Genomic DNA, 27,635 nt, shown 5'->3' with positions numbered 1-27,635 from the left:
TGAAGGACAGAGTCATATTGATAAGTTCAGAAAAGTGTTTTTTATTGTTGTGTTTTGATGTATTTGATGTAAGCCCAGTGGATATTTAAAGCTTACAGAAGGCTGCATTTAACTGCTGCTATGTCATTCCTGCAGTATTTCTGCAGGTGTTTTGGTCACTGCTATTATTTGTTATTTATTATATTATTTGTAATCAGCACAAATGATCTGTCCCCATATGATCAAATCCACCATCCCCCCTGATTTTCTTTTACAACTCGAGTACAGCCCCAGGAAATGGACTTTATGCTGTTGTGTCAGTTGTTTTATTTGAATCAATGCTAGAAAATAAAAAGCATCCTTTAATGGGGTTGTGTGTGATGATGTTTGTTTCAGTAACAGTTGTATGTGTGTGTCTCCACTGGGACGTACCTTCACGTGCGATGCTTGTAAGCACAGTCGTAGCACTGGCTGATCTCTGTGTCAGGCCAGGTTCGTCCAGGTAAAGCATGCTGTGCACAGAGTCCAACGACTGGGCTTTGAGTTCATAATCTGCAGCAGACTATAGAATATGATTAGAAAGTCTATGAATGCATATTAATAAAAACAATTATAATGTCAGTTTTAGAGGATGATAGTACATTTTGAGAGCCTCAACTAACCAGGTGTGTTGGAGTTGAAGTGTAAGTTTTGACTAACCAACCTGTTCCATGGTGGGTGCTCTGATCAAGAGATGGGGGATAATTCTCCCATTACAGTCCTTGACAATCTCATCGTGTTTGAGATGCTGCTCGTCGTTGTCTAACTCGGATACCGTGTGATGACTTATTGACTTCTTACTAGTCAGAGTGCTTTGGCTTCCATGGACTTGAGCCTGTTTATCAAAAAGATAACATTTCCAGTTTAAGACTCTATGTTAGTTTGTATTTTTTTATTTTTTGACAGTAGGGATGTACAACTCTTGGAAAAAAAACACTACAGGCCTAAGGTAGCATGTAAAGTCACTAAACAATTAAGGTTTGTTTGGTAGAATAAAAACAAAGTAAAAAGAAAGCTGTTTTAAAAGAACATGACAGCATGAACCAGGTTTACAAAGTTGCATCTTAACAAAGTATAAGGTTTCTATAACTAGCAGCCATTGAGTCAACCCTTAAATGATCTATTGTAGAGTTAAATGTGAAGTTATTTGTTCAGCAGCTAAAGCCCGTCCTGAATTGTGTTATTTCATTTAAAAAATTGTTCCAAGCACAGCAGTAAATCTTCCAACGGAGCAATTGAAAAAGAAAAACATAATTAAGGTGTTGTTATAGGCCCTGACTAAGTCTGGTCCTCAACCCGACTAAATGCATGAGCAGGGCAGGGACATGACTACGGCAATATGACAGACTAAGGGCCAATCCCAATACACCCCCTACTTTCTACCACTACCCCTAAAAAAGAAGCCACAGATTTTAGGGCACTTGAAATCTTCCCAGGTCTGTCCCAATACTCCCCCTACTCCAACTTTCAGCACCACCACTAATCAGGAAGCTGAGAGACAAAAGCTGTTTTAATTTCAGCTGTAGCGCTGTTAATATGCCACTTTATTAAGTTTTAATATTTTTTCAGGCGTAAAAGTAACCGTTAAGATCCCCAACCTGGGCTCAGTTTATCCAAATAACGCCTGTTAAGAAATTTGATCCCCACCCTGTCTGGTGAAAAGATGCGGCCTGCTCACTCCTCAGGTTAAGGAGGAGACCTGAGCTCAGTGCAGGGCCCTCCCGGGGTTGGTAGAGGATGGCAATGCACAGGACTGTTAGGTAGGAGCACTGGGTGATAAAAATGGGAAAAAAAACCGGGATAAAAATATATTAAAGAAAAAAAAAAAAAAGAAATTTGATCCGATGTTTTCGGAGATGATAAGAGCCGCCGGCTCGGAGCAGCAGCAGCCGGAGTACAGACGTGCTCGCCGGGTCAACCTGCGCCGTCGTCCCGGGGAGAAACCTGCAGCTCTGTGGAGAATTACCGCTGGCTGAAATAAATCATTTAGGAAGATAAATGTTGGTTTAATAGATGAAATCTAACAGTTGTAGCTACGCCTGTTAAGAAATTTGCTCCAAAAATGTCGGGATTTCTGCCTGCCGGCTCCGGAGCTGATTTATGGTTCCGCGTTAAATCGACGCAGAGCCTACGGCGTAGGGTACGGCGTAGGGTACGGTGTAGGGTACGGCGTACGGCACGCGCCGCCGCGTAACCTACGCCGTAGGCTCTGCATTCGTGTAACGCGGAACCATAAATCAGCCTTTATTCTGGCGAGGTTTGAAAAACACTTCGCAACAACGGGCAAACGAGTGATTATGTACATTCACTAAGTGAATATTATGAAAGTAAAATATATATTTCTTGCTAGAAATGTAATCAAAATGCATTTTTATGCAGTAACTAACTCAAAATATTGATTTTATTCACTAAAAAATAAGAAATGTCCGCCAAGTTTTTTTTTGGATTCAGTCCGCAAATGACGACGAAAAGCATTCTGGGAAATTTTCTCTGGCCCTCGGTCAGCGAGTCAGCGTCTGAAATCCCTCGCTGTGTAGGGCCAGATTCACAAGCACTACCCCTAAATAAGCACACTACCACTAGGTGAGAAGAGGAATTGGGACACCACTACCCTCACGGGAACGTGCAAAATTTAGGGGTAGGACTGGAAAGTAGGACTAGGGGGGGATTGGGACAAGGCCTAATAATGTCACAAAGAAACACTGAAGTTACATCTGCTAAGGGTGGACCTATCTAATCACACAGCAATTTTCCATTTTGACCTTGTTTATTTATCCATCCATCCATCCAAATTCAAGTCCATGTGTCTTCTGCTAGGAATCTTGGTGTCATATTAGACAACCAGCTGACCTTTAAGGACCATGTTGCCTCGGTTTTGCCGATTGGCTCTTTACAACATCAGGAAAATCAGACCCTACCGGACAGAACATACGGCAAAGCTCTTGCTTCAGGCTTTGATCATGTCACACATTGACTACTGTAATTCCTTGTTGCGTGCTCAGTTAAACCTCTGCAGATGACCCAGAATGCAGCGGCACGTCTGGTCTTCAACCAACCCAAGAGAGCTCATGTCACTCCGCTGCTAATCTCTGCACTGGGTTCCAGTTGCAACGCGCATCGAGTTCAAAGCTCTGCTTCTGGCTTACCAAACACTTACCCAAAGGGCTCTGGCCTACCTTCACTCTTTCATCCAGAGCTACACTCCCTCTCGACAGGTGGATGGAATGACCTACCAAACTCTGTCCAATCCTGTCCGATCCTGATCCGCAGGGTCCGTACCGACTTTGAAGAGCAAGCTAAAGACTCAGCTCTTAAAGGAGTATTTCGGCATTTAGTTTGACTTCTTGGCTCATCAGAATGAAGAATTGTCCAGCTCTTTATATGACTGAGAAAGCTGCATGCACTTATGCCAAGACGATATTATGGTGGTAAATTTAAGACCTAGTTTTGCTGAATAAATGGATTGTTATGTTGGGTGGGGGAAAGAAATCCTCTAGCACTGGTATGGCAGCACGTGTGTCCAACTGGACTCTCACCAGTCTGACCAGCACTGATCCAGCAGGACCTGAACTATGTGATTTCTTGCTTGGGTTGTTTTCTCAGATGTAAGTCGCTTTGGATAAAAGCGTCTGCTCAATGACAGTGGTAGTATGTGATGGGAGAAGTAGACCTTCCTCTCCCTATGTGACAAAATTAAGCATCTAACGTTCCCATTTGCAAACATTTGTGACACGAAACAGGTCGTTATGAAGTGCTTAATGATTTCAACTATGTTAGGATGGCACCCTTGAAATAATACGGTTTGTGAACTGTCATCTGGACTGGATATTCCACAGTCAGTCGTAATAGATATAATTAGAAGGTGGAAGTGCTCAGGAACAACAAGAGCTCAGCCACAAAGCGGAAGACCTCATATCACAGAGCGGAGTCAACAAATTCCACTGGCATTAATCTAAACACAAAAACCGTGTGGCAGGAGCTTTGTGGAATGGGTTTCCATGGATGAACAGCTGCATGCAAGTCTCACTTCACCAAGTCCCATGCCAGGTGTCAGATGGAGTGATGTAAAGCACACCCACGCTGGACTCTGGAGTGATGATTCACTCTTCTCTGTTTGGCACTTAGATGAGCCAGTCTGGGTTTGGCCCATTCTGAGAGAATGTTCCCTCTCTGACTGCATTGTGTAAACTATGAACTCTGGTTAGAGGCTGTATGTCAGGGTCTGGGGGAATCCTCTTATTATCAGTATATGGTCTTAACTCTTGTGCTGTCTTTGGGTCAAGGAAGGAGGAAGAGAAGAAGGGAGGAAAGAAGGAAGGAAGGAAGGAAGGAAGGAAGAAAAGAAAGAAGGAAGTGAGGAAGGAAGGAAGGAAGGAAGGAAGGAAGGAAGGAAGGAAGGAAGGAAGGAAGGAAGGAAGGAAGGAAGGAAGGAAGGAAGGAAGGAAGGAAGGAAGGAAGGAAGGAAGGGAGGGAGGAAGGAAGGAAGGAAAGAAAGAAAGAAAGAAAGAAAGAAAGAAAGAAAGAAAGAAAGAAAGAAAGAAAGAAAGAAAGAAGAAAGAAAGAAAGAAAGAAAGAAAGAAAGAGGAAGGAAATAAGGAAGGGAAGATGGGAGAAAAGAAAGGAAGGAAGGAAGGAAGGAAGGAAGGAAGGAAGGAAGGAAGGAAGGAAGGAAGGAAGGAAGGAAGGAAGGAAGGAAGGGAAGAAGGAAGGAAGGGAAAAAAGAAGGAAGGAAGGAAGGAAGGAAGGAAGGAAGGAAGGAAGGAAGGAAGGAAGGAAGGAAGGAAGGAAGGAAGGAAGGAAGGAAGGAAGGAAGGAAGGAAGGAAGGAAGGAAGGAAGGAAGGAAGGAAGGAAGGAAGGAAGGAAGGAAATAAGGAAGGGAGCATGGGAGAAAAGAAGGAAGGAAGGAAGGAAATAAGGAAGGGAGCATGGGAGAAAAGAAGGAAGGAAGGAAGGAAGGAAGTGAGGAAGGAAGGAAGGAAGGAAGGAAGGAAGGAAGGAAGGAAGGAAGGAAGGAAGGAAGGAAGGAAGGAAGGAAGGAAGGAAGGAAGGAAGGAAGGAAGGAAGGAAGGAAGGAAGGAAGGAAGGAAGGAAGGAAGGAAGGATCAAAGAAGGATAGGAGAATTAGGTCATTTTGTGGATTTTTGAAACACTAAAATATCAATCATAGGGCTATGGTCACTGAATAAGTAGGGGTTAGTAATGGCAGCGATCCAGTGAACTCGCTCTGTTACCTGTTCCTGATTTTTGAGTTGCTCTAACAGCCGCTGAAACTCTTCCTCTTTCTCGATGGCCTCTCGCTGAGATGCTTGGTTCTGCTCCTCGTAGGCCATGGCCACCACCGCCAGGATGAGGTTGATGAGGTAGAAGGAGCCCAGGAAGATAATCACCACAAAGAACAGCATGTATGTCTTTCCCGCTGCTCGTAAGATCTGTGTTAGGAACAAAAAAGAAGCTACGAGAACTTAGGACAAATTTCTCTTCATTTTGATTTTAACATTGAAATGTTCAGTTAGAAGCCATAAATTGTCACAAATATAAGAAATACCAACCAGCTGGAAAAGATTCTCCCAGAAGTCCTGGGTCATGAGTCTGAAGAGAGCAAGGAAAGCCCAACCAAAAGAGTCAAAACTGGTGTAGCCATAGTCGGGATTCCTCCCGGCCTTCATGCATGTGAATCCTTCCGGACACTTTCTGTCAACAGAAAAATGAGACAATAAACCACAATTGTTCTTTCCTCATCTCAGACTGTTTCAAGGCTTTTTGAATTAATGTGGCCAATGTTTTTTTTCAGACTCAAATTGGAAAAGGCTGAATGTGGAAAATGCACCAAAAAAAAGAGAAACAAATGTCATTTTATGTTTATTTTGACTTTTATTTCTTTGCACACATTATAAAGCAATGTTCATGTGTTTTTTTTCTCATTGACTTTATGTTAACCTTCTCCATAGTTACTTTAGGGCTTAACTCAAAATTGGTCCTGGTGCGAGACCGGTGCTGGAGCCAGTTCCAAATAAGTTCTACAAAGAACTAGCTTGCTTTTCCACTGCACCCGATAGCCAGGACACTGTGGTATTTATTACGTCACCAAAGCGTAAGCAGGATACAGGACTGTCTCAGAAAATTAGAATATTGTGATAAAGTTCTTTATTTTCTGTAATGCAATTTAAAAAACAAAAATGTCATACATTATGGATTCATTACAAATCAACTGAAATATTGCAAGCCAGCAGCAAACAGTTTAAGATTCAGATTCCCAGAATATTAAAATTTTTTGAGATAGGATATTTGAGTTTTCTTAAGCTGTAAGCCATGATCAGCAATATTAAAATAATAAAAGGCTTGCAATATTTCAGTTGATTTGTAATGAATCCAGAATGTATGACATTTTTGTTTGTGTAATTGCATTACAGAAAATGACAATATTCTAATTTTCTGAGACAGTCCTGTAAAATGAGTGCAAAATCCCACAAACTAACAACAATGAAAATTAATTTTGGTATGTGCAGACACTGATCCTGGCCCTTAAAAAACATTGTTTGAAGTTGCGGCCATTTAGGTTTTGTTTAAAACTGTCAGTTGCATTGTTTTGGTTGGTTAGCGTCGTCACAGCCCCCTCTGTGACGGAGCGCTTTTTGCATCTGGCCAGCAAGATTTGGGGGCCCAACATAGCACCATTTTTATGGCACTAAGTCTGTGCTTTCCTCGCAGTCGGTGGTGAAAAAGCAAAAAACTGTAGCTAAGTCTGGCACCCCGAACTAACCCTACTAGATATATTTGGGCGTGAAGGCATATGGGACGGGCCACACAATGGAAATGTGTATTGTGTGCCGACAAATCATTACACTAGACCAGGGGTGGGCAACCCAAAATGTTAAAGAGCCATATTGGACCAAAAACATAAAAAACAAATATTTTCTGGAGCCGCAAAAAATGAAAAGTCTATGCCTTAGAATGAAGACTGCGTGCATTCTGCATAATTAGTTATAACTGGGGAAGATTTTTTTTTTTCATTATGCACTTCGAGAAAAAAGTCGAAATGTTGAGAAAAAAGTCAAGAAAAAAGTCGAAATGTCGAGAAAAAAGTCAAGAAAAAAGTCGAAATGTCGAGAAAAAAGTCGAAATGTCGAGAAAAAAGTCGAAATGACATCGACATCAACAAAGACATCAACAAAGAAGAGGGTTCTTACTCCAGATCAGCTTTTCTGCATCCCTGAATGATACTTTATACGTACACTGCACATGATTAAAAATAATACATAATCAATAACAGCCCTTGAGTGTCAGACACTTTAAGATGCGTGTGCAGAAAAATAAATGGGTCAAAATAACAACTGAAAGCTTTCCCTGCTGTGGCATCCTGCCTGCCAGAATGCCTTTACGTGTTCTGAGAAGAATTAGCAACTTTACCAGTTGGTAACATTTTCTCTAGGCTGCGTTTTTATTGTAATGTTTTGCAGGCCTGAAATGGGTGTATTTTAATGAATGCAATGAAGTAGTTGAGAAAAATGATCACATATCTTGGGTTCATACAATCTGCAATGAAATAAAAGTTAAATTGAATGCATCTATCTATTTTTTTCTCTTTATTTCTTTACATTTTCCACCTCGTGTTAACTCTTTCCGATTTGATACAATACTATGCAACATTTGATGTATGTATGAAGGTATAATTAAAGTGGTGCCTTAGCTTTAGTGGATAATACATACCCAGCATCGGAGCTGTTACCACAAAGTAGAGCATCTTTGCTGCCCTCTACAAAATATTGATTCTCTATAACCAAAAAAAGAATTTAGTAAGATTTACCGTGCCGTGGAAAATGATGGCCATAATATAACAGATGATGTGTATGGTAGATATACCTGCGTTTTCAATATATTCAATAAAATTGAAAGTACTGTTGGAATATATGGTATCATTGCCAGCCATGGTGTCATTGAAGAAGAATGTGTCATTAAATGTAGAGGTGGTGTTGGGAAATTCAAATGAACTTTCATTTGTCAGGATGGGCCATCGCACACATTTTTGACGCAGGTTTCCCATAAAAAGCTGAAGGCCAACGAGGGCAAAAACTGCAAGTGCAAAGACGGTCAGAACCATGACGTCCACCATTTTCTTTACTGACTGGATCAAAGCGCCCACGATCGTTTTCAGACCTGACAAAACAAAATTCAGATTGTAAAAGTTAAACAGCGCCAAAGCAAGACATTAAATTCATTTTATAGAGTTTTTAAAGAAGATATTTTTACCCACTTTACATCATTACAAAACTGTAATTGCAGCATTTAAAACAGCAGTAATACTGTATATTCAGTCGTGAACACGCCCAACTTTAGAAATATTACAAAGTAGAATAAGTACCAGGGATCACAGTAATTGTTTTCAGGGCTCGAAGTACACGAAATGTTCTGAGGGCTGACACATTTCCAAGGTCGACAAATTCAGTGACGTATCTGTGAAAAGAATAATAATTAAAAAACAACTGCCAGATTTGACTCAACATCATATCCAAGTGCTGGGTTATTTGCATTAGCTGCAGCATGAAAAGGATCCATTTAAAGTCACAAAAAAATCTAATCAAATCTGCATAGTCTCAGCGTTCTTAACAGCTGATAATCACAGCGATTAGAAACAGTTCATTCACTCATCAATAATTCAGCAGACGGAGCTCCCATCAGGTGTAAAGAGAATACAATCTCCCTTGAGTTTAGTGTTTTCAGCTTCAGGACATAAGGAAAAAATCTTGACCTGAGCAGGCTTCAAAATTTGCTAAACAGAACTTTCGATAAAGAACAACACATGGTGTATTACACGGCTTCCTTAATTGTCTAGCAAATTAAGCCAAAACACACACGCAGTAACCCGCGCCCTTACTGCAGTCCTGCCATAGGAATGAAGACCCGTTGGCAGTTCAGTGATCTGAAGTATTCTGGGGTGTGTTAACATAATGCCAAGGAGGAACGACCCCAGAGGTCATCTTAGAGACACAAATGTTGCTGCCACCAACCTGACAACGTGGAGCCGTCAGTCCTCAGTGACGAAGATTATTCTCTGATTATTCTCAAGTGCAAAACATTAAAGACAATTGATGATCTTTCCAAAAGGTGATGTCCAAGCAAGTTCACCATAAAGTCAGTCCATGTACTTCTCCATGGAGGACCAGGAGTGTCATGCCAATAATTCACTTATAATTAATTACATAATTCCAATTTTAAAAAAGCTTAATAATACAGGACTGTCTCAGAAAATTAGAATATTGTGATAAAGTTCTTTATTTTCTGTAATGCAATTAAAAAAACTAAAAATGTCATACATTCTGGATTCATTACAAATCAACTGAAATATTGCAAGCCTTTTATTATTTTAATATTGCTGATTATGGTTTACAGTTTAAGATTAACATTCCCAGAATATTCTAATTTTTTGAGATAGGATATTTGAGTTTTCTTAAGCTGTAAGCCATGATCAGCAATATTAAAATAATAAAAGGCTTGCAATATTTCAGTTGATTTGTAATGAATCCAGAATGGATGACATTTTTGTTTTTTTAATTGCATTACAGAAAATAAAGGATTTTATCACAATATTCTAATTTTCTGAGACAGCCCTGTATATTAAATAAGAAAACAATTTAGAAATTACATTGTTTATTTATGAATTTATTAACTGATACCCAATTCTGTTTACTAATATATATATAGTATATTTATTTGCCAATTAATAGCTAGTAATGAAAATGCTGTGGTGATCATGGTTTTATTTTGAAAGATTGTTGCCGAAGTTCCCTTTCCTGTTTGGCTGCTCCCCTTCCACCTGCTGCCAATCAGCACCTCCTGGCCTATAAGACGCTGCAGACTTCAGCCTCAGTGCCAGACGATTATCGCCTCAACGCAGTGGTACACCGCTATACTGTATATCTCCAGTGAAAGAAGGATTTTTGAAAGAACGATTGGTTGTAAAACTTCCTTGGTTCTAATCCTCTGGTTTGCCTGTTTTATCCAGTGTCTCCCTCCGTGCCTCACACCAGCCACAGATCAGCACTTTCTCTCAACATTTGGTTTACTCTGGATTTCCTTCGTCCCTGCATTTATTACAATAAACCTTGTTAATCGTTTCCCTGTCTGGCTGCTTTTGGGTTCAGTTCCTCCCACGCGTCACAAATGCCTTATTAACATTTGCATGGCACTCCTGGTCCCTCATACTTCTAAGGTAAACTGGAAACACCCAAGAGCTACTGCTAAAGCTTGATTTATAGGTAGGGGTCAGAAGTAAACTTGTGCGATGTTGTTTTTACATCACAGTGTAATTACAATGCGAAATGGTAACGATGGTGCAGGTCCTTTTGTGCAGCGCTGTAGCCGTCAATGCTAAGCTTACACTGTCCCCTACCTTAGACGTGACGTGCATGTCATAAAAGCTGGCTTGGTACAGTGTAACTTCCCCAGATAAGGTGAATCTACCCTACAGCTATGTTGGCTTTCACTTAAAAAAATGGGAGGGAGGTATAAACTAAACATCATTGCTTATTTAAACACGTTGAAGGAGCATTCTCTTAACCCTGGTACTGTCTTTGGGTCAAAATGACCTCATTCTCCTGTTCCTTCTTTCCTCATGCTCTCTCCTTCCTTCTTCCCTTCCTCTTTTCTCCCTTCCTTCCTTCCTTCCTTCCTTCCTTCCTTCCTTCCTTCCCTCTTTTTTCCCTTCCTTCCTTCCTTCCTTCCTTCCTTCCTTCCTTCCCTCCCTCTTTTCTCCCTTCCTTCCTTTCCTTGTTTTCTCCCTTCCTTCCTTCTTTCCTTCCTTCCTTTTCTCCCATCCTCCCTTCCTTCTTTTCTCCCTTCCTTCCTTCCCTCTTTTCTCCCTCCCTTCCTTCTTTCCTTGTTTCCCCCCTTCCTTTCTCCCTTCTTTCCTTCCTTCCTTTTCTCCCATCCTCCCTTCCTTCTTTTCTCCCTTCCTTCCTTCCTTCTTTTTTCCCTCCCTTCTTTCATCCTGCTCTCTCCTTCCTTCTTCCCTTCCTCTTTTCTCCCTTCCTTCCTTCCTTGTTTTCTCCCTTCCTTCCTTCCTTCCTTCCTTCCTTCCTTCCTTCCTTCCTTCCTTCCTTCCTTCCTTCCTTCCTTCCTTCCTTCCTTCCTTCTTCCCTTCCTCTTTTCTCCCTTCCTTCCTTCCTTGTTTTCTCCCTTCCTTCCTTCCTTCCTTCCTTCCTTCCTTCCTTCCTTCCTTCCTTCCTTCCTTCCTTCCTTCCTTCTTTCCTTCCTTCCCTCCTTCCTTCTTTTCTCCCTTCCTTCCATCCTTCTTTTCTCCCTTCCTTCCTTCCTTCCTTCCTTCCTTCCTTCCTTCCTCCCTTCCTTCCTTCCTTCTCCCTTCCTTCCTTCTTTTCTCCCTTCCTTCCATCCTTCTTTTCTCCCTTCCTTCCTTCCTTCCTTCCTTCCTTCCTTCCTTCCTTCCTTCCTTTCTCCCTTCCTTCCTTCCTTCCTTCCTTCCTTCCTTCCTTCCTTCTTTTCTCCCTTTCTTTTCTCCCATCCTCCCTTCCTTATTTCCTTCCTTCCTCCCTTTCTTTCTTTCTTTCTTTCTTTCTTTCTTTCTTTCTTTCTTTCTTTCTTTCTTTCTTTCTTTCTTTCTTTCTTTCTTTCTTTCTTTCTTTCTTTCTTTCTTTCTTTCTTTCTTTCTTTCTTTCTTTCTTTCTTTCTTTCTTTCTTTCTCCCTTCCTTCCTTCCTTGTTTTCTCTCTCCCTTCCTTCCTTCCTTCCTTCCTTCCTTCCTTCCTTCCTTCCTTCCTTCCTTCCTTCCTTCCTTCCTTCTTCCCTTCCTCTTTTCTCCCTTCCTTCCTTCCTTGTTTTCTCCCTTCCTTCCTTCCTTCCTTCCTTCCTTCCTTCCTTCCTTCCTTCCTTCCTTCCTTCCTTCCTTCCTTCCTTCCTTCCTTCTTTCCTTCCTTCCCTCCTTCCTTCTTTTCTCCCTTCCTTCCATCCTTCTTTTCTCCCTTCCTTCCTTCCTTCCTTCCTTCCTTCCTTCCTTCCTTCCTTCCTCCCTTCCTTCCTTCCTTCTCCCTTCCTTCCTTCTTTTCTCCCTTCCTTCCATCCTTCTTTTCTCCCTTCCTTCCTTCCTTCCTTCCTTCCTTCCTTCCTTCCTTCCTTCCTTCCTTCCTTCCTTCCTTCCTTCCTTCCTTCCTTCCTTCCTTCCTTCCTCCCTTCCTCCCTTCCTCCTTCCTTGACCCGTAGACAGCACAAGGGTTAAAAAATTACTTCTGCAACAATTTTTAGATTGACAAGACAAAATTGGAAAGCTTTGGCTCTAATACAGTGAGCAAGGCTTGGTGCAGAACAAGCCCAACATATCACAACTGTGCCGCATGGTGGTGGAGGAGTGATGGTAGGGGCACCATGCAATCAGCCATGAACTCCCCTGTGTACCATAGGTGTACAGAGTATCTTAAATATTCTTAAGTCAAACTTGAGGCTACCTGCGCAACGGCTAAATATTACATTCATTTAACAGGACAAAAATCCGTAACACGCCAGCAAAATGCACCAAATGCAGTGGCAGGACTTAAAAAAAAGAGCTGTGCTTAAACAAATGCATTGCTCAATGAAGTGAAGCAAAGAAGACTGAGCCAAGAATCCTTTATAAAAATGTAAAATACTGAAAATTAATTCAAGTTATTGCTAAAAAAAAAAAGGTATTAAATACCAAAAAAAAAAGGTATTAAATACCAATTGGTACTAAATTAAAGCATCCATGTAGTTCTTAGTTTTTCATGGGCTGATTGTGCACCTTTTTTCAGACGAATAATGGTGTGTTGTTCATCGTTTTTAGACATTTATCATGTTTTGATTTGGAAGCTTCTAGCATTGAAATAAGCTGTACCCTATTAAAGTCTCCAGAAAGCTCAGGTACTTACGCCATGCTGATCACCATGAAATCCAGCCAATTCCACGGATCTCGAAGGAATGTAAAAGATCCAACACAGAAACCTCTAGACAACACCTTGATTGTTGCCTCAAAGGTATAAATACCAGTGAAAACATACCTAGAAAGAAAGATCAATCATTAATTAGTTACAGCAGCATCAACTGTAACACACAGGAACAAAACACAATGATGGTTTACTCACTCAACGGTTTTACTCCAAGCTGGTGGGTTACTCATCGTCATAAATACACAGTTGGATAGAATTGTAAGCATGATGAACATGCTAAATAATTTAAACCAGGATTAAGGAGGCAAACATAAATAACCCTGTAAATAAGATTTAAAAAAGGTAAGACCGTGAGCATAAATCGAAAGGATATGAATGGATGAGAATTTTGATGGCTCCCCTTCGGACCACGCTGAAGGGGCTCAGAATGTAACAAGCCGGCTCAGCGTTGAACCTGTAGATAGTATTTCCCTTGGTGATCACAACAAATGTCTGAAAAACAAACAGATTAGCTCTAAAAATGTAAGCAGTAGTCCAAAGCAACAAATAAAAATGCTTTGTGATGGCAAACATTATGTCGTATTCTGCTGTGGGAATTACAGAAACAGACATTAAGGCCCTGTCCCAATACTCCCCCTACCCCTCGTTTTCAGCCCTACCCCTAAATTTTGCGTGTTCCCGTGAGGGTAGTGGTGTCCCAATTCCTCTTTCCACCTAGGGGGAGTGGAGAAAACTAGTGTAGTGGTTATGAATCTGTCCCTACGGATCGAGGGATTTCCGATGCACACTAGCTGAACTAGGGCCAGAAAAATTTCCCAGAATGCTTTTCGTCGTCATTTCCAGACTGAATAAAAAAAAAAAACATGGCGGACATTTCTTATTTTTTAGTGAATAAAATCAATATTTTGAGTTAGTTTCTGCATAAAAATGCGTTTTGATTACATTTCTAGCGAGAAATATATATTTTACTTTCATAATATTCACTCAGTGAATGTACATAATCACTCGTTTGCCCGTTGTTGCAAAGATCACCCCAGAATAAAGGCTGATTTATGGTTCCGCGTTACATCGACGCAGAGCCTACGGCGTAGGTTACGTACCCTACACCGTAGGCTCTGCGTCGATTTAATGCGGAACCATAAATCAGCTCCCGAGCCGGCAGGCAGAAATCTCGAAATCTTCTGAGCAAATTTCTTAACAGGCGTAGCTACAACTGATAGATTTCATCTATTAAACCAACATTTATCTTCCTAAATGATTTATTTCAGCCAGCAGTAATTCTCCACAGAGCTGCAGGTTTCTCCCCGGGACGACGGGCGCGTTATTTGGATAAACTGAGCCCAGGTTGGGGATCTTAACGGTTACTTTTACGCCTGAAAAAATATTAAAACTTAATAAAGTGGCATATTAACAGCGCTACAGCTGAAATTAAAACAGCTTTTGGCTCTCAGCTTCCTGATTTTAGGGGTGGTGCTGAAAGTAGGGGTAGTGGGAGTATTGGGACAGACCTGGGAAGATTTCAAGTGCCCTAAAATCTGTAGTGATAGTGAGGGAGGGCTGGTGGTAGAAAGTAGGGGGAGTATTGGGATTGTGCCTCATATAAGATTGTGAAAGTCAAGCTTTAGTATTATGTGTGCAGAGAGGCTGGTTGCTCGGCTTAGATGGGCTCAGGCTGACTTTCTGTGCTTTGTAGAAGGCATCCAGGTCCTCCAGAGGAGTGTTGAGCATCTCTGGTGGAGGGTCACCAAAGATCATGGGCAGACTCTTGCCAGCCTCCAGATCAGCATGTGGGGTAGGTGGTTCTTCGTCCCCATGGGCGTCTACTTTTGCCGCCTTTTCTCCTTCCTCCGCAAGCCTCTTGATCTCCTCCAATGAATCCTGGGTGAAAGGGCGGAAGAGAGCGGTGCCAGGGGGAGGGAGCAGGGTTGCCATCTTTGCATCTCGAAGGGATACCACCACACCAGGGTTTCCCTAGAAAGAGCTGCAGGATGGTTGATGAGTAAATACAGAGTATAATAGAATATTATCCATTATTTTGTGATGGATCAGACTATAACATGCAAACAAGATTAACAGTTCTTTCCAAAGAATAACATAACCTTTGCTTTGAGGCCCTGAAATACGTATGTTCCTGGCATCAAATTACCTGCAGAAGCCACGTAAAAGTCTGTGTGCAATAGATTTACCTCTTGCAAAAGGCTCCAGAATCTGCAACACCATTTAGCAAAGAGCAGCTAATCTAGACTCTACAATCGATCCCCTTTTTTAAGAAACAGTTAGTTTCTTTTGGTCTTTTTCACAAAACTTACTGAACATTTATAGTATTTGGCATATATTATATTATTATATTATATATTATTTTATAATAAATATATATTATATTATGTTATATTGTATTATATTACATTATAATAATTATATTATATTATATTCCAGTATATTATATTATATTATATTATATTATATTATATTATATTCCAGTATATTATATTATATTATATTATATTATATTATATTATTTTATAATAAATATATATTATATTATATTACATTACATTATAATAATTATATTATATTATATTATATTACAGTATATTAAATTATATTATATTATATTCCAGTATATTATATTATATTATATTATATTACAGTATATTATATTATATTATATCGTATTATATTATATTATATTATATTGTAATATATTATATTATATTATTTTATAATAAATATATATTATATTATATTATATCGTATTATATTATAATTAATATATATTATATTATATCATATTATATTATATTATATTATATTACATCATAATAATTATATTATATTATATTATATTATATTACAATATAATAATTATTTTTATATTATATTATATTATATTCCAGTAGCATTTTAAAAAAACTTAAGAGGGAAACTGAGCTCTGTTGAAGCTGCTGAAAACAGTCTAAACTTACACTGACGTGATGAAGGGCCCCGAGTACACATGCTGCGCTAAAAATGTATGTGTCCACATGTTTCCTGCAAGTTGGTAATTAACGTGGGCCTTTGAACCTTTGAAGTGAGTCCAGACCCCTGAACCCGTCTCATTCCTCTCCTCCACCCTTGACCCCCTCTGTGACCCTGGAGACCTCACGGCGGCTCATGAAAGTAACAAGACAGGAACAAAGTGACGGGGCAGGAGGAGCGTTCAGAATCAGCCACCAGTCTGAAGAGATCATGACATTACTCCTGTACATCAGATTACTTATTACCTTAGCAGACGCTGCAAGACAGGTCCAAGTAGCATTTGATTACATCATTTGATGTGTTTGGCAATGAGATTGAGTTCACTTTTGTCTGGAGCAGCTAAGGTTAGCCTTCTATGATTACAGACATAATATACGGGTATTTTTACAGCAATAACACCTTATTTAGAGGAGGCTTGTGGCCAATATATAATGCACAGATGTCACATGACACACAAGATTTCTGCACTTATATCAGCACTGAGTGTGCTTGCATTTAGTTTCTGTTTACCGTCCTACTGCAATACTCTGCTGGGTGTCCTAAAGCAGTAAATCATCTGTAAATAAAGGTTCCTTGGATAGACGTATTTGCTGGTACCAACACTGAAATACATTTTTGCAAATGTTGTGTCATTTGCAGTTGAAAACAAATGTACAAAGTGTTGCTCTTAAACCTATTTTGAGGAGTAAAATACAATAACAGAAAGTACTCAGTGAGGTTTTATTTTTGAATTTTAAAGAAAGGCAATCTGAGGTACCTGATAGACAGAATGAAATACAAATTCAGGATCTAAAATGATAAATGACTTAACTTAGGAGAAGAGCAAAGTTGGATACAAGCACCCAAACAACCAATTATTTATAGATCAAATGAGCTTAAATTCAATGAACTGGTGGACTTCAAAACTGCACAGATTATGGTCAAAATCAACAATAACATGCTGCCAGACTGTGTTCAAAATATGTTCAATTTAAGACAAAGCCATTCCAACCTCAGAGGGGAGAGAGATACAGGAAATCAAAAATCAGAACCAACACCAATCTGAGATGCTACAGTGGCAGCGGTGGATGATGGAATAAATTAGATAGGGATTTGAAATTATGTAGAACCTTAACCTTATTTAAAAAAAAATTGAAAAGAAGGATGATTTCTTTATATTAAATTAATGAGTGGTGATGCTTGCTATGTTGAGTTGGGTATTTATTTAATTGGTGATTTGCTTTGATTTTTTAAGGATGAAGGAAACATGTAGACTGCACCTTTATTTTAAAAATATTTTTTATTTCTTGAGGAATTTTTGTTATCCCCATGGAGGCAATTTGTTTTACTGGCAGTCTTTCTCTTACTTCTTGCTTTTATTTCATTAATTTAATTAATCTTTTTAAGGGTAGGCAAATAATAAGCTTTGCTTCAGCCTACACCTTTTTCGGTCTAGATGTTATTTGTTAATTTGTATATTGGAAACTTTTTTGTAATATTTTCTCTGAACAGTGTATTCGTTTTCTTGTTGTCATTTTTATTCTTTGTTTTTTTTTTTTTTGTGTGTCATGACCGAAAATAAACTAAACTAAACTAAACTAAAAAAAAAAAAAAAAAAGAAGAGTTCTTGAGCTTACGCCTATAAACCGAGATAGATAGACAGATAACAATCACAGACATAAATTCAGGATGATATTTGCTCAAACGGCCTCAGTTGAACATAAAATGATGCGGCTGCACGCCAGGCGAGACTTGCAGAGATACGGTGGCCGCCCAGCTGCTGCGGGCAATCAAGCCCGGGCGTCGAGTTACAGAAGCCCGATGACTCTGCTCATTCCTTCCTGGCTCAGTCGTCGCTCCGCACCTCACATCCCTCCAATAAACAGGACAGCATGCCAACTTATCCCAGCGAGCTGACTCCTCTCTCCATTACCCTCTATCTTACATCGGGCCCCAAACACACTAAGCTTCCGCCTCTACACCCTCACCCACACGTCGCAGACCCCCTGCCCTCCTGCTACGTGACACTCCAGGCTCTCAACCTCTCTTTCATGCAATCACTTCATCTTAACCCTAGCACTCATCAAAGCTCACGTTCCTGATTGCACGCATCAGACGCTGCATCTCAGTTACATTGAAGCAAGTACCGACGCTGGTTTGCACATCCTTTAAGCAATTACTTGTTACAACAGAGTTGTACGTTTCCAAAGTGAAGCTCCACCTGGCCTCACTTCTCCTCCACCGTGCCCTCCAAGCACTCCGCTCATCATCCCGTTTCAAAACCCCCTCTCTGGGAGCAATGGGCCCCGCTGCTATCGACCATTAGCCAACCTTAAAATACACATCCTGAGAATGGATGTGTTTCTCTGTGGCATACGGGGAACATTTCCTGATAGCATTACCTCACGCCGGTCCTGCTGAAACCATCAAGGATCCATTTTTAAAGAAGCTTGGTCCTTCAGCTGAAAGCCTGCCAGTCTCAAAAATAAAATAAAAACACCCTTCCAGCAGGTTGTAGCCTTGTCTCGCATGTCAGCTAGGTAAACGATATGATGTTTTACACCATGTTAACTTTTCCTGCCACGTCTATCTGCGAGTTTCTCCAAGACCCAAGAATAAAGGCAAGGCTATCACGTGTTAACCTCCCAGTAAATGTGTTTCTGAGTTTTTAGAGCGCAAAAATAAAGAAGTAACCAGTTTAAAGCACACATCACCGTTGGTCTCGGTATCTAAAGAGGAGGCCAAATAGTAAAAAACTGACATTGTAGCAGCGATTTGATGGAAGTTTTAATGACTTCTGATGTGCTCAGGTTTGTAGTTTAAAGTCCAGAGGTAAAGTCCTTTCCAAAGGTCACAATATATATTTCAAGGTTCTTGAGAAGATTTATGAAAAAGAAAGAAAAATAGCCAGCGTTGCCTCATAACGTTTAATATACTTTGACTTACAGCACAACCTTTTTGTGAAATAATGGAATATTTCCCTCCTTGAGCCTCAACAGGTGCTTTGATTTACATCATTTGTGAAATTTAGAGGGTGAAATGTCTCTTTGGTGGAGCTGATGTTAAACATACCGACATCTGGAGTGAACTAGTTTCATTGAAACCACTAACATACAGTAATCAGGGCTGCACATAAGTGGGCCGCCAGAGCGCATGCGCCGTCAAAATCCACAGTGAGCTGTCAATCTTGTGCTGCGAAGCGCTTTTGCGTACCAACAGCTGGGGCTCATATTATTGGTTGTGGCCAGACCAGAATACTAATATTAAAAAATCTATTGCAAGAGCTTTTCCCCAGAACTGCCACTCAAAGTTGGTACTGGCCAATCACAGCGCGTCCTTACTCCCCCTCCATGCTCGTTGCGGCGGTGAGGAAGAGAGGTAAGGATCAGCTTTACTGAACAAACCCCGACACGTCTCGTCAAAATGTCCAAGAAGCAAGCGCCATTAAGTAATTATTTTGGCGTTCCACCACCACCAACTACAAAGAGACGCCAAACTGAACCACTACCGGAATCGAACAGAAAACGTGTGTTCGCCGAGAAGTGGCTGCATGATGTTACGCGGCGACGCGTACCGTACGTTCGCTTTCCCGCGTATCATACCCCGTAAGCTCTGCGTTGGTGCAACGCGGAACCATAAATCAGCCAGTGTCCGTCAGCAGTTTCCTGCACCAGCAAGACGCTGCTCTCTGATTATGGCTCACAGTTTATGAAAACCCCAAATAAAAAATAAATTTGAGAATATTTTATGAAATCAATAAACAATTCCATCATCAAAATTATAACAAATAAAGGTTCAACATATCTTGCTTTGCATGTACAGTAATAAGACTAGGTAATATTAGTTTCACCTTTTAAGTTGAATTATTGAAATAAATTAACTTTTACACCATATTCTAGTTGAATTATTGAAATAAATTAACTTTTACACCATATTCTAGTTGAATTATTGAAATAAATTAACTTTTACACCATATTCTAGTTGAATTATTGAAATAAATTAACTTTTACACCATATTCTAGTTGAATTATTGAAATAAATTAACTTTGTAAAGGACCATATTGAGCCATTCATCTTTATAAGTGAATAAATATCGTTTTCCTGCATCCCTCTTTTATCGATCCGGCGAGACGGGTCACCGCGTTTTTGGAGCCCCAAGTCACATATCCAGGGGCTCCTCTGAGCACCAGACCAAAATAATTATGTGCAGCCCTGAACATAATGTCTGTGTTATCTATTTATTTATTTTTACTTAATACTCACTGACATCTAAGTATAAAACTGGTACAATCAAAGGACTTCACCAGTATTCCTGGCTTTACTTTCAGATCCCAACCCTGCAGGTCGGTGGCAAACGGAGGACGAGGGAGGGATTGTTAGATCCCAGAAAGCTTCTCCGACAGTAATATATATATCACTTTGCATGTCAGCGGAGGCCATGTGCCCCGCCACATTCGTGCTGAGGGTATAGACGGGGTAATGTAGACACCTCCTCGTTACATTAGCCAAGCACGGAATGTGAATGCCAATATTCACCTCCAGAAACAAGTGCAAGCAACGTTTGGCTGTTGTCACAAGGGCAGCGTGAGTTCATACAGAAAGAGAGAGTGTCACACCTCCTCAAGGACATTTCACTGGTCTCCAGCCATCAGACCTTTGGACTAGTTCAGAAAATGTTGACACATTTAATTAAAATTAGTTAGCATAATACAAAATCCCCATAAAAGTCACTTTGGGGGGGCATTTTAGACCGTAAACACATTCAAATTCCATAGCTGACACGGAGATTTATACAAGAATTCAAAGTTATTTTAATAACGACTTGTCAACCCAACTATATAGCCCTGGATAGTTGTCAACCCACAAGTTCAGAGGCCACTTATGGCAGACATGTCTGTCCCCTCATTAAACACCACGGTTGGACTGTTGCTGAGTTGTAAATGACAGACAGACGGAGCAAACAAGGGCTTTTATGCATGTGGCATTTTCGCTGCTCCTGTTGCTTGTTTTCTCACGGGGGTCAAGTCCCAGCGCTGTTGTTTGCTCCCACACCCTGTGAACCCCAGGTCACAAACCTCCCGGCGAGAGCATGAAAGCAGACTCTCCACCTGCTGCAGCCTCTTCCCGTGTCGGTGTTGCTGCAGCCAGACCCAATCAGTGTTGCAGCCAGACCCAATCAGTGTTGCACGCTCAGTCACAACAGACTAGTAACGACTCTTCCCGTGTCGGTGTTGCTGCAGCCAGACCCAATCAGTGTTGCACGCTCCGTCACAACAGACTAGTAACGACTCTTCCCGTGTCGGTGTTGCTGCAGCCAGACCCAATCAGTGTTGCACGCTCAGTCACAACAGACTAGTAACGGCCGCCTCAAGTCGATGCTCGGTGCTTACCTCAGTCTCTCTGGTGCAAATATACACGGTCAGGTCACTATCCATCCTTCCGTTATCTATACCCGCCTAATCCTGCAGAGCCTGGCGGGGAGCGTAGCCCAGCAGGAGCCTATCCCACCTCGTCACAGAGGGGGGGGGGGGACGCCCAGGACAGGTCGCCGGCCATCACAGGCCCACGGATACAGACACACAACCTTATACACGCACAAATACAGCCAATTACATCTACTGAAAATATATAGGAAGATACTGTGAGCGCTAGGGATGGGCGGTATGGACTAAAAAATGTATCACGATCATTTCTGGCATTTATCCCGATAATGATAAAAATGACGATAAAAAAATACCATTTCAACTCCACCTTTGTAACTATAAATCTATCACCACATTCAGTCTTTGGAGCCAAATCACTGCTCTAAAAGATACTAAATACTACTAAACTACACCAATTAAATTGAATTGTTAAAAACCAATTAAATGAGTTACACCTGTACTGCAAAACTGGAATGACTCAGATCCTCCATGTTTGTTACACAAAAACCTCATCAACGGGAATTTATCTTTCTTTCTTTCTTTCTTTCTTTCTTTCTTTCTTTCTTTCTTTCTTTCTTTCTTTCTTTCTTTCTTTCAGGCTAATTTCTTTCTTTCTTTCTTTCTTTCTTTCTTTCTTTCTTTCTTTCTTTCAGGCTAATTTCTTTCTTTCTTTCTTTCTTTCTTTCTTTCTTTCTTTCTTTCTTTCTTTCTTTCTTTCTTTCTTTCTTTCTTTCTTTCTTTCTTTATTTCAGGCTCATTTCTTTCTTTCTTTCTTTCTTTCTTTCTTTCTTTCTTTCTTTCTTTCTTTCTTTCTTTCTTTCTTTCTTTCTTTCTTTCTTTCTTTCTTTCTTTCTTTCTTTCTTTCTTTCTGTCAAAAACATCATCAACGGGAATTTATCATTTTTACCGTGAGATACAAATTCTTACCGTGGGGAATTTTTTTGACGGTATATCGTGAACGGTAAAATATCACCCATTCCTAGTGAGCGGCCGAAGAGAAAGCATGCAAGCGCGAGGAGAAAATGCAATCTCCACGCAGGAATATCTCCACGCAGGAAGCCTCAGCTCGGGAGTGGAACCAGGAACATTCTTGTGAGGCTAACCAGCACTAAGCCACCGCGCTGCTTCCAAAGTCAATACAATTGTGTGACTATAATAGTGTTCCGGGTTAGGCAAAGCATAAAGACATGACAATGTAACACATTACGAGCCATTACTTGCTGTACTAGGCCACAGAGTTTGGGATTTCACTTAGCAGATTTAGGCAGATTTCTTCTGTCTCAAATTGACCCATTCGGCCTTTGCCACACTGCAGAGAAATGCGAGTACATTACATGTGGAATCGATATGGAGGATATTCCATGCAGCTCGTGAGGGAATGAGGGAGCTATTATCATATTCATAACACCAAGTCCTTAAAAACACAGACCTCTGCAAAGAGTTGCCCGAAAAGTCAATCAAAAGCTCTTCAGAATAAGTATTGGTTTTTTTTTACGTAGCATTTTCTGCTATGTACTTGGTACATGGACAAATGGAGTGGTAGATTTTGAAAAAAAAAAAAGTTGTGATAGATACTCTTTCACCTTACTTCACCTTTTAAATACTCTGGAAAATACAGAGACCCGGCCAAGGAGTCACATGGGCTCACTTGGTGAAAGAAACTCAAAACCAACACCTTCTGCGTCCAGGAACATGTGATGCAAGGCACACAAACACTTTCAGGCAGGAAGACAACAGTAACGCTGACGTCTCCTCACATCCTCCATGTAATCCATCTAATGACGCTATGAGGGTATGCTTAAGCCTGCTCATGGAAAAAGAAGAAAGGATCCTACTTCATGTATAGATGCAAAAATATTCATGATCATTTATATTTAACTCACATTAAAACATAAAAATCACTATTTATAGGATCTCCATTAAAATGTGTATTAGTTTTACAGTTATACAGTTTTTCCTGCTATACAACAGCTTCAGATGAACTGCTGAGCGGATCTAAAGTAAAGTGAGCACCAGCCTCCACGTCTTCCACCGTGTCCAAAGATCTGCGTTTCCCCCCCAGTCCTGATGTCACCACCATGAAACAGTGACAGAGAAATCGTTCATATACAGTAAGCATCATAGTATCTTGCTCATCCGCTGTGAAATATGGGCCGAAAAACTCAACTTTTCATCTGTGGAAAAAAGTTTTTGCAAAATGTCCACGCTATTCTCAAAGCTGAAAGTATTCACCTGGCAGGTGAGGGCGTGGACACATAACACGTTCATCCACAAGCTTAAACATACTCACACATACAAAACAGCTGTGAACGTTTTACAATCCAAATCAAAATAAGTTGGGATGATACAAAAAAATGTAAAAATAGCACACTGATTTTTACGTTTACTTTGGCTCCTTTGCATTTGTGCTCCTAGGGCTGGGCGATTTTGGACAAAAATAAAATCCCGATTTTTTTTCTCTGAAAACCCGATTTTCGATTTCGATTTCGTTTTTTTTTTTGTAAAACTACAAAAGACAATGGAATAAATTGTTTCAAATATTTTATCTTTATTTTTAAAGAAAAATAGCAACAAATTTCCCTATTGGGAATGAAGTGCAATTGAAAGATACTGTAAATCCTCCTTGAGTTTAGTAAAGTGACAACATTTACAATTTTCTTGACCAAACAAAGATGACTAGACGAGCTCTGTCTGTAATGCAGCCAGCTGCAAAAAAGGAAAATCCATTTTCCGATTTTCCTTCTTTAACATCGATTGTGATTAATAAATCCGATTTAGATTTAAAATCGATTAAACGCACAGCCCTAGTTGCTCCTGTGAGCTACGATACCATGGACGATACTGCATTAGGAACAGCTGATGTGACCACATGAACAAATGACCTTCAAGCACTACAGTGTGGAGCTACATTCACAGATTTCACTTGAAACTTTACTGCAAAAATAAGCTTTGCCTTAACCTTGTCCAGAGGTGGCGTGGAAGTCTCTGAGCTCAGGCACGTCAGATGGGCCATCACACAATCACACAGTGGACAAGGGTATTGTTGTCAGAAATATTAGTAGTTCAGATCTTTTGTTGGAGAAGAAATGGGCAGACCAGACCAAAAACAAAAAAAAGACCAAGCTGAGTGTTATCACCATGAGCAGAGACGGACGCTGTGATGGTGTGGGTTTATCAGAGCAGCTCTAAACTTCTGTGATGATTCAAAGATGCAGAAAGGTCCAGTGAGATTTCAGATTAACGTCTGATGCATTTTCAGGGGACAACCATGCATTTTTACTCTGCACACATTACAAAGACATGGCTGAGGAAGAGGAGGGTAACTACGGGTACTGGACTGGCCTGCCTTCGATCCTAACCTGTTCCCAGCAAAGCATTTTGGGAGAAATCTAAACTCAAAATGCAACAAAGATGTACTTTTGCACATCTTCAAAATGCTATCAGGGGGAAGAAATGGGACAAAATAAAAGTGAAATGCATCATGTTTGGTGTCCCCAGTGTCCCAGCAGCTTTGAGGTGATGCTAGAGGTGACTGCTAGATCCCAAACACTAGAATGTCTGCTGGCCCGGGTTTTTTAATCCTTTTGTATGTGTTGCAGGTTTGAAATTCAAAAAATACTTTTACCAACTTCTAAGTATTTTCTTAGAAATTAACTTTAGACTTTTTTGTATTGATTAGCTTCTTTTTTTGTATTGTCTCAACTTTTATCTGATTGTGCGTTGTAATTAGGCAGTAACCTGAAACGTCATTAATCAGTCTCTGTTATTCTAACAAAGACTGGTATTAAGAAAAAGAAAAGAAAACGCCTAATATGTCTTTTAGCAAGGACAATTGTCCAGTAAATAAGGTTCATTTACTACTCGTAACCGCAGTTTTTGTCGTTTTCTTTACTTTAAAATTAAATTTTTGTCAAATATTGCGTGTCACTCGACAAAAACAAATGAGAGCAAACTGTCTTTTAAGAAACCACAACCCTGCAACCTTGCAATCGGAAAAAATAAGGAAAAATGTTGCATTTTGTAAAGATAAACCTCCCACCTGAGCAATAAAAGGCAAATAAGCAAAGTTACAGAGAGTGTGGAGCGGCCGACAGAAACGTTTCTCTGTTCAGATTCATGCGCCATCATGGCTCGCAGCGCAGGCAGGTGGCGCGTTACCTTGCACGGTGAGAAAAGTAGTTCCACTCGATCCTCGAAACTTGGAAAAGACCAAAACGGGAGGGGTTAAAAAAAAAGGGAAAAGCAAGTCTTGTTTTAAGGTCCACACCGTGGACGTAATTGTCCCCCTGTGGCGGCCGGCCCGGGGCTGCAGGACAGCTGTTGCTGACGCGGCGACGCGTCTGCAGTGAAACTGGAGGAGCCGCTGCAGGAGCCGCTGCAGGTAGGATCACATCAGACCTTTAACTGCAGACCTTAACGCTCTGCAGTTCCCACACAGCTGGTGGACGCACGCACGCACGCGTCTCCCTCGCCCAAGAGCTTTTGCAACAGTACAGACAGTACTGGAGTTGAGGGGGGTGAGGGGAGGTGAGGGGGGATGAGGTGGGACGGCATCCCCCCCTGAAATAAAAACGGTCCAAATTATCCCCCCCTGAAATAAAAACGGTCCAAATCATCCCCCCTGAAATAAAAACGGTCCAAATCATCCCCCCTGTAAAACTGCCATCCGCCCTTTCCATCCTTTATGTCATTTCATCAATGAATGTGGTTTTACTGCTATTTAGAGTCATCACCAGAAAAATAACTTATTTGACAATTTTCACCTGTTTCAAGTAAATTTTCACTTGAAATAAGTAGAAAAATCTGCCAGTGGAAAAAGATTTATCTTCTTATTACAAGCAAAAAAATCTTGTTCCACTGGCAGATTTTTCTACTTATTTCAAGTGAAAATCTACTTGAAACAGGTGAAAAATGTTGTTTTTTCCAGTGATGAGTCTTGTTTTAAGTGTAATGAGATTTTTTTACTAAAATGAGACATTTTAACTAGAAATAAGACAAATATTCTTGTTAAGATTGTGAGTTTTTGCAGTGATCCATGTTACTTATCCTGTGAAGGACAGAGTCATATTGATAAGTTCAGAAAAGTGTTTTTTATTGTTGTGTTTTGATGTATTTGATGTAAGCCCAGTGGATATTTAAAGCTTACAGAAGGCTGCATTTAACTGCTGCTATGTCATTCCTGCAGTATTTCTGCAGGTGTTTGGGTCACTGCTATTATTTGTAATATATTATGTTATTTGTAATCAGCACAAATGATCTGTCCCCATATGATAGAATCCACCATCCCCCCTGATTCTTTTTTACAACTCGAGTACTGAGTACAACCAGTATGAAGCAGAAGATCCTGCAGGACACCACCGGCTGCAGAAGTGTACAGTATCCGTGAGCTTCTCTCACCTCTGGAAGTGTTCAGAATCAGATGATGCACCTCCAGACCTTCCTTAGATGTTGGCTGTTACTCCTGCATTATACTCATATTTGCCAATCGTTTATGTAATAATTCATTGGTTCTTCTCATAATTTAAAAACATTAAAACGTACCATTATTTGCATATCGCATGCACATATTGTGTTGACATTTTTATGATTGTATTGCACATTGAAAACCCTGTGCACATTATCTTGTTTATATCTGTTTCAACTTTGTGTTTGTTTATTTATTTCTAATTTGAACTGTGCTGTTTGAATACACAGTTTCCTAAAAGAAGCTTTCCAGAAAAGTAGACCTAGCTTATATGTTGTGATTACAAAATAAAGTAATTAAGAGCCAACAAAAGAAAAATTACACAGACATTCCTCCAGCTCCAGCCACCTATCTGGGTTTTAATATTTTTGCCAACTGTCTAATGACGTGTTAGAAATATTTGGAGGACAAGAAAAAATAAAAAAGATAATTGAATGTTTAAACCTGTCTGATAATTACATTTATTGAGATTTCTAATAAAGTTCTTTATGCACTGGTATTCCTGCCTGTGCTCCTGTCCAGCTCTTGAAACTAATGAAAATTTGAAGGAAGTGTCTTGCTGTTTCCCAAAATGTCCTTGCTTATAAAATTCAGCCTCCAGATGGCAGTGAGACACCTTACTTAAGACGTAAAGGAGTCTGATTTTGATTACATTTAATATGAAAAATGCTGTGCATTCATGGAGAACATGTAATACTGTGTAATAGGGAGTCTGGCTTATGTGAAGGTTATACTTGGCTTAAAGGTGTGCAGTATGGTTATACCAGGAAAATGATGTGATTGCAAACGTTAAATGAGTGCCATCTGTTTCTTGGAAACGGAGCC

The 27,635-nt window shown here is 40.2% G+C and overlaps 1 protein-coding gene across 1 annotated transcript in view; it reads right to left on the bottom strand.

Moving 5' to 3' along the window:
• Positions 1 to 25,685, bottom strand: part of scn4aa (sodium channel, voltage-gated, type IV, alpha, a) — a 58,827-nt gene extending 33,142 nt beyond the window's left edge. Inside the window, exons 1-12 of the mRNA XM_061708660.1 lie at positions 25,505 to 25,685; positions 14,604 to 14,907; positions 13,300 to 13,418; positions 13,122 to 13,211; positions 12,909 to 13,037; positions 8,379 to 8,470; positions 7,880 to 8,173; positions 7,727 to 7,790; positions 5,569 to 5,710; positions 5,251 to 5,448; positions 683 to 853; positions 412 to 541 (exon numbers count right to left, since the gene is read on the bottom strand). Coding sequence (XP_061564644.1) covers positions 412 to 541; positions 683 to 853; positions 5,251 to 5,448; positions 5,569 to 5,710; positions 7,727 to 7,790; positions 7,880 to 8,173; positions 8,379 to 8,470; positions 12,909 to 13,037; positions 13,122 to 13,211; positions 13,300 to 13,418; positions 14,604 to 14,858 — 1,684 coding nt within the window. The 5' untranslated portion in view covers positions 14,859 to 14,907; positions 25,505 to 25,685. The remainder of the gene's footprint in view (positions 1 to 411; positions 542 to 682; positions 854 to 5,250; positions 5,449 to 5,568; positions 5,711 to 7,726; positions 7,791 to 7,879; positions 8,174 to 8,378; positions 8,471 to 12,908; positions 13,038 to 13,121; positions 13,212 to 13,299; positions 13,419 to 14,603; positions 14,908 to 25,504) is intronic.
• Between the last annotated feature and the right edge of the window lie 1,950 nt (positions 25,686 to 27,635).

The sequence above is a fragment of the Cololabis saira genome, chromosome 19, assembly GCF_033807715.1.
Source record: "Cololabis saira isolate AMF1-May2022 chromosome 19, fColSai1.1, whole genome shotgun sequence".
Classification (NCBI taxonomy): domain Eukaryota; kingdom Metazoa; phylum Chordata; class Actinopteri; order Beloniformes; family Belonidae; genus Cololabis; species Cololabis saira.
This window is presented reverse-complemented; position numbering and strand designations above follow the sequence as displayed.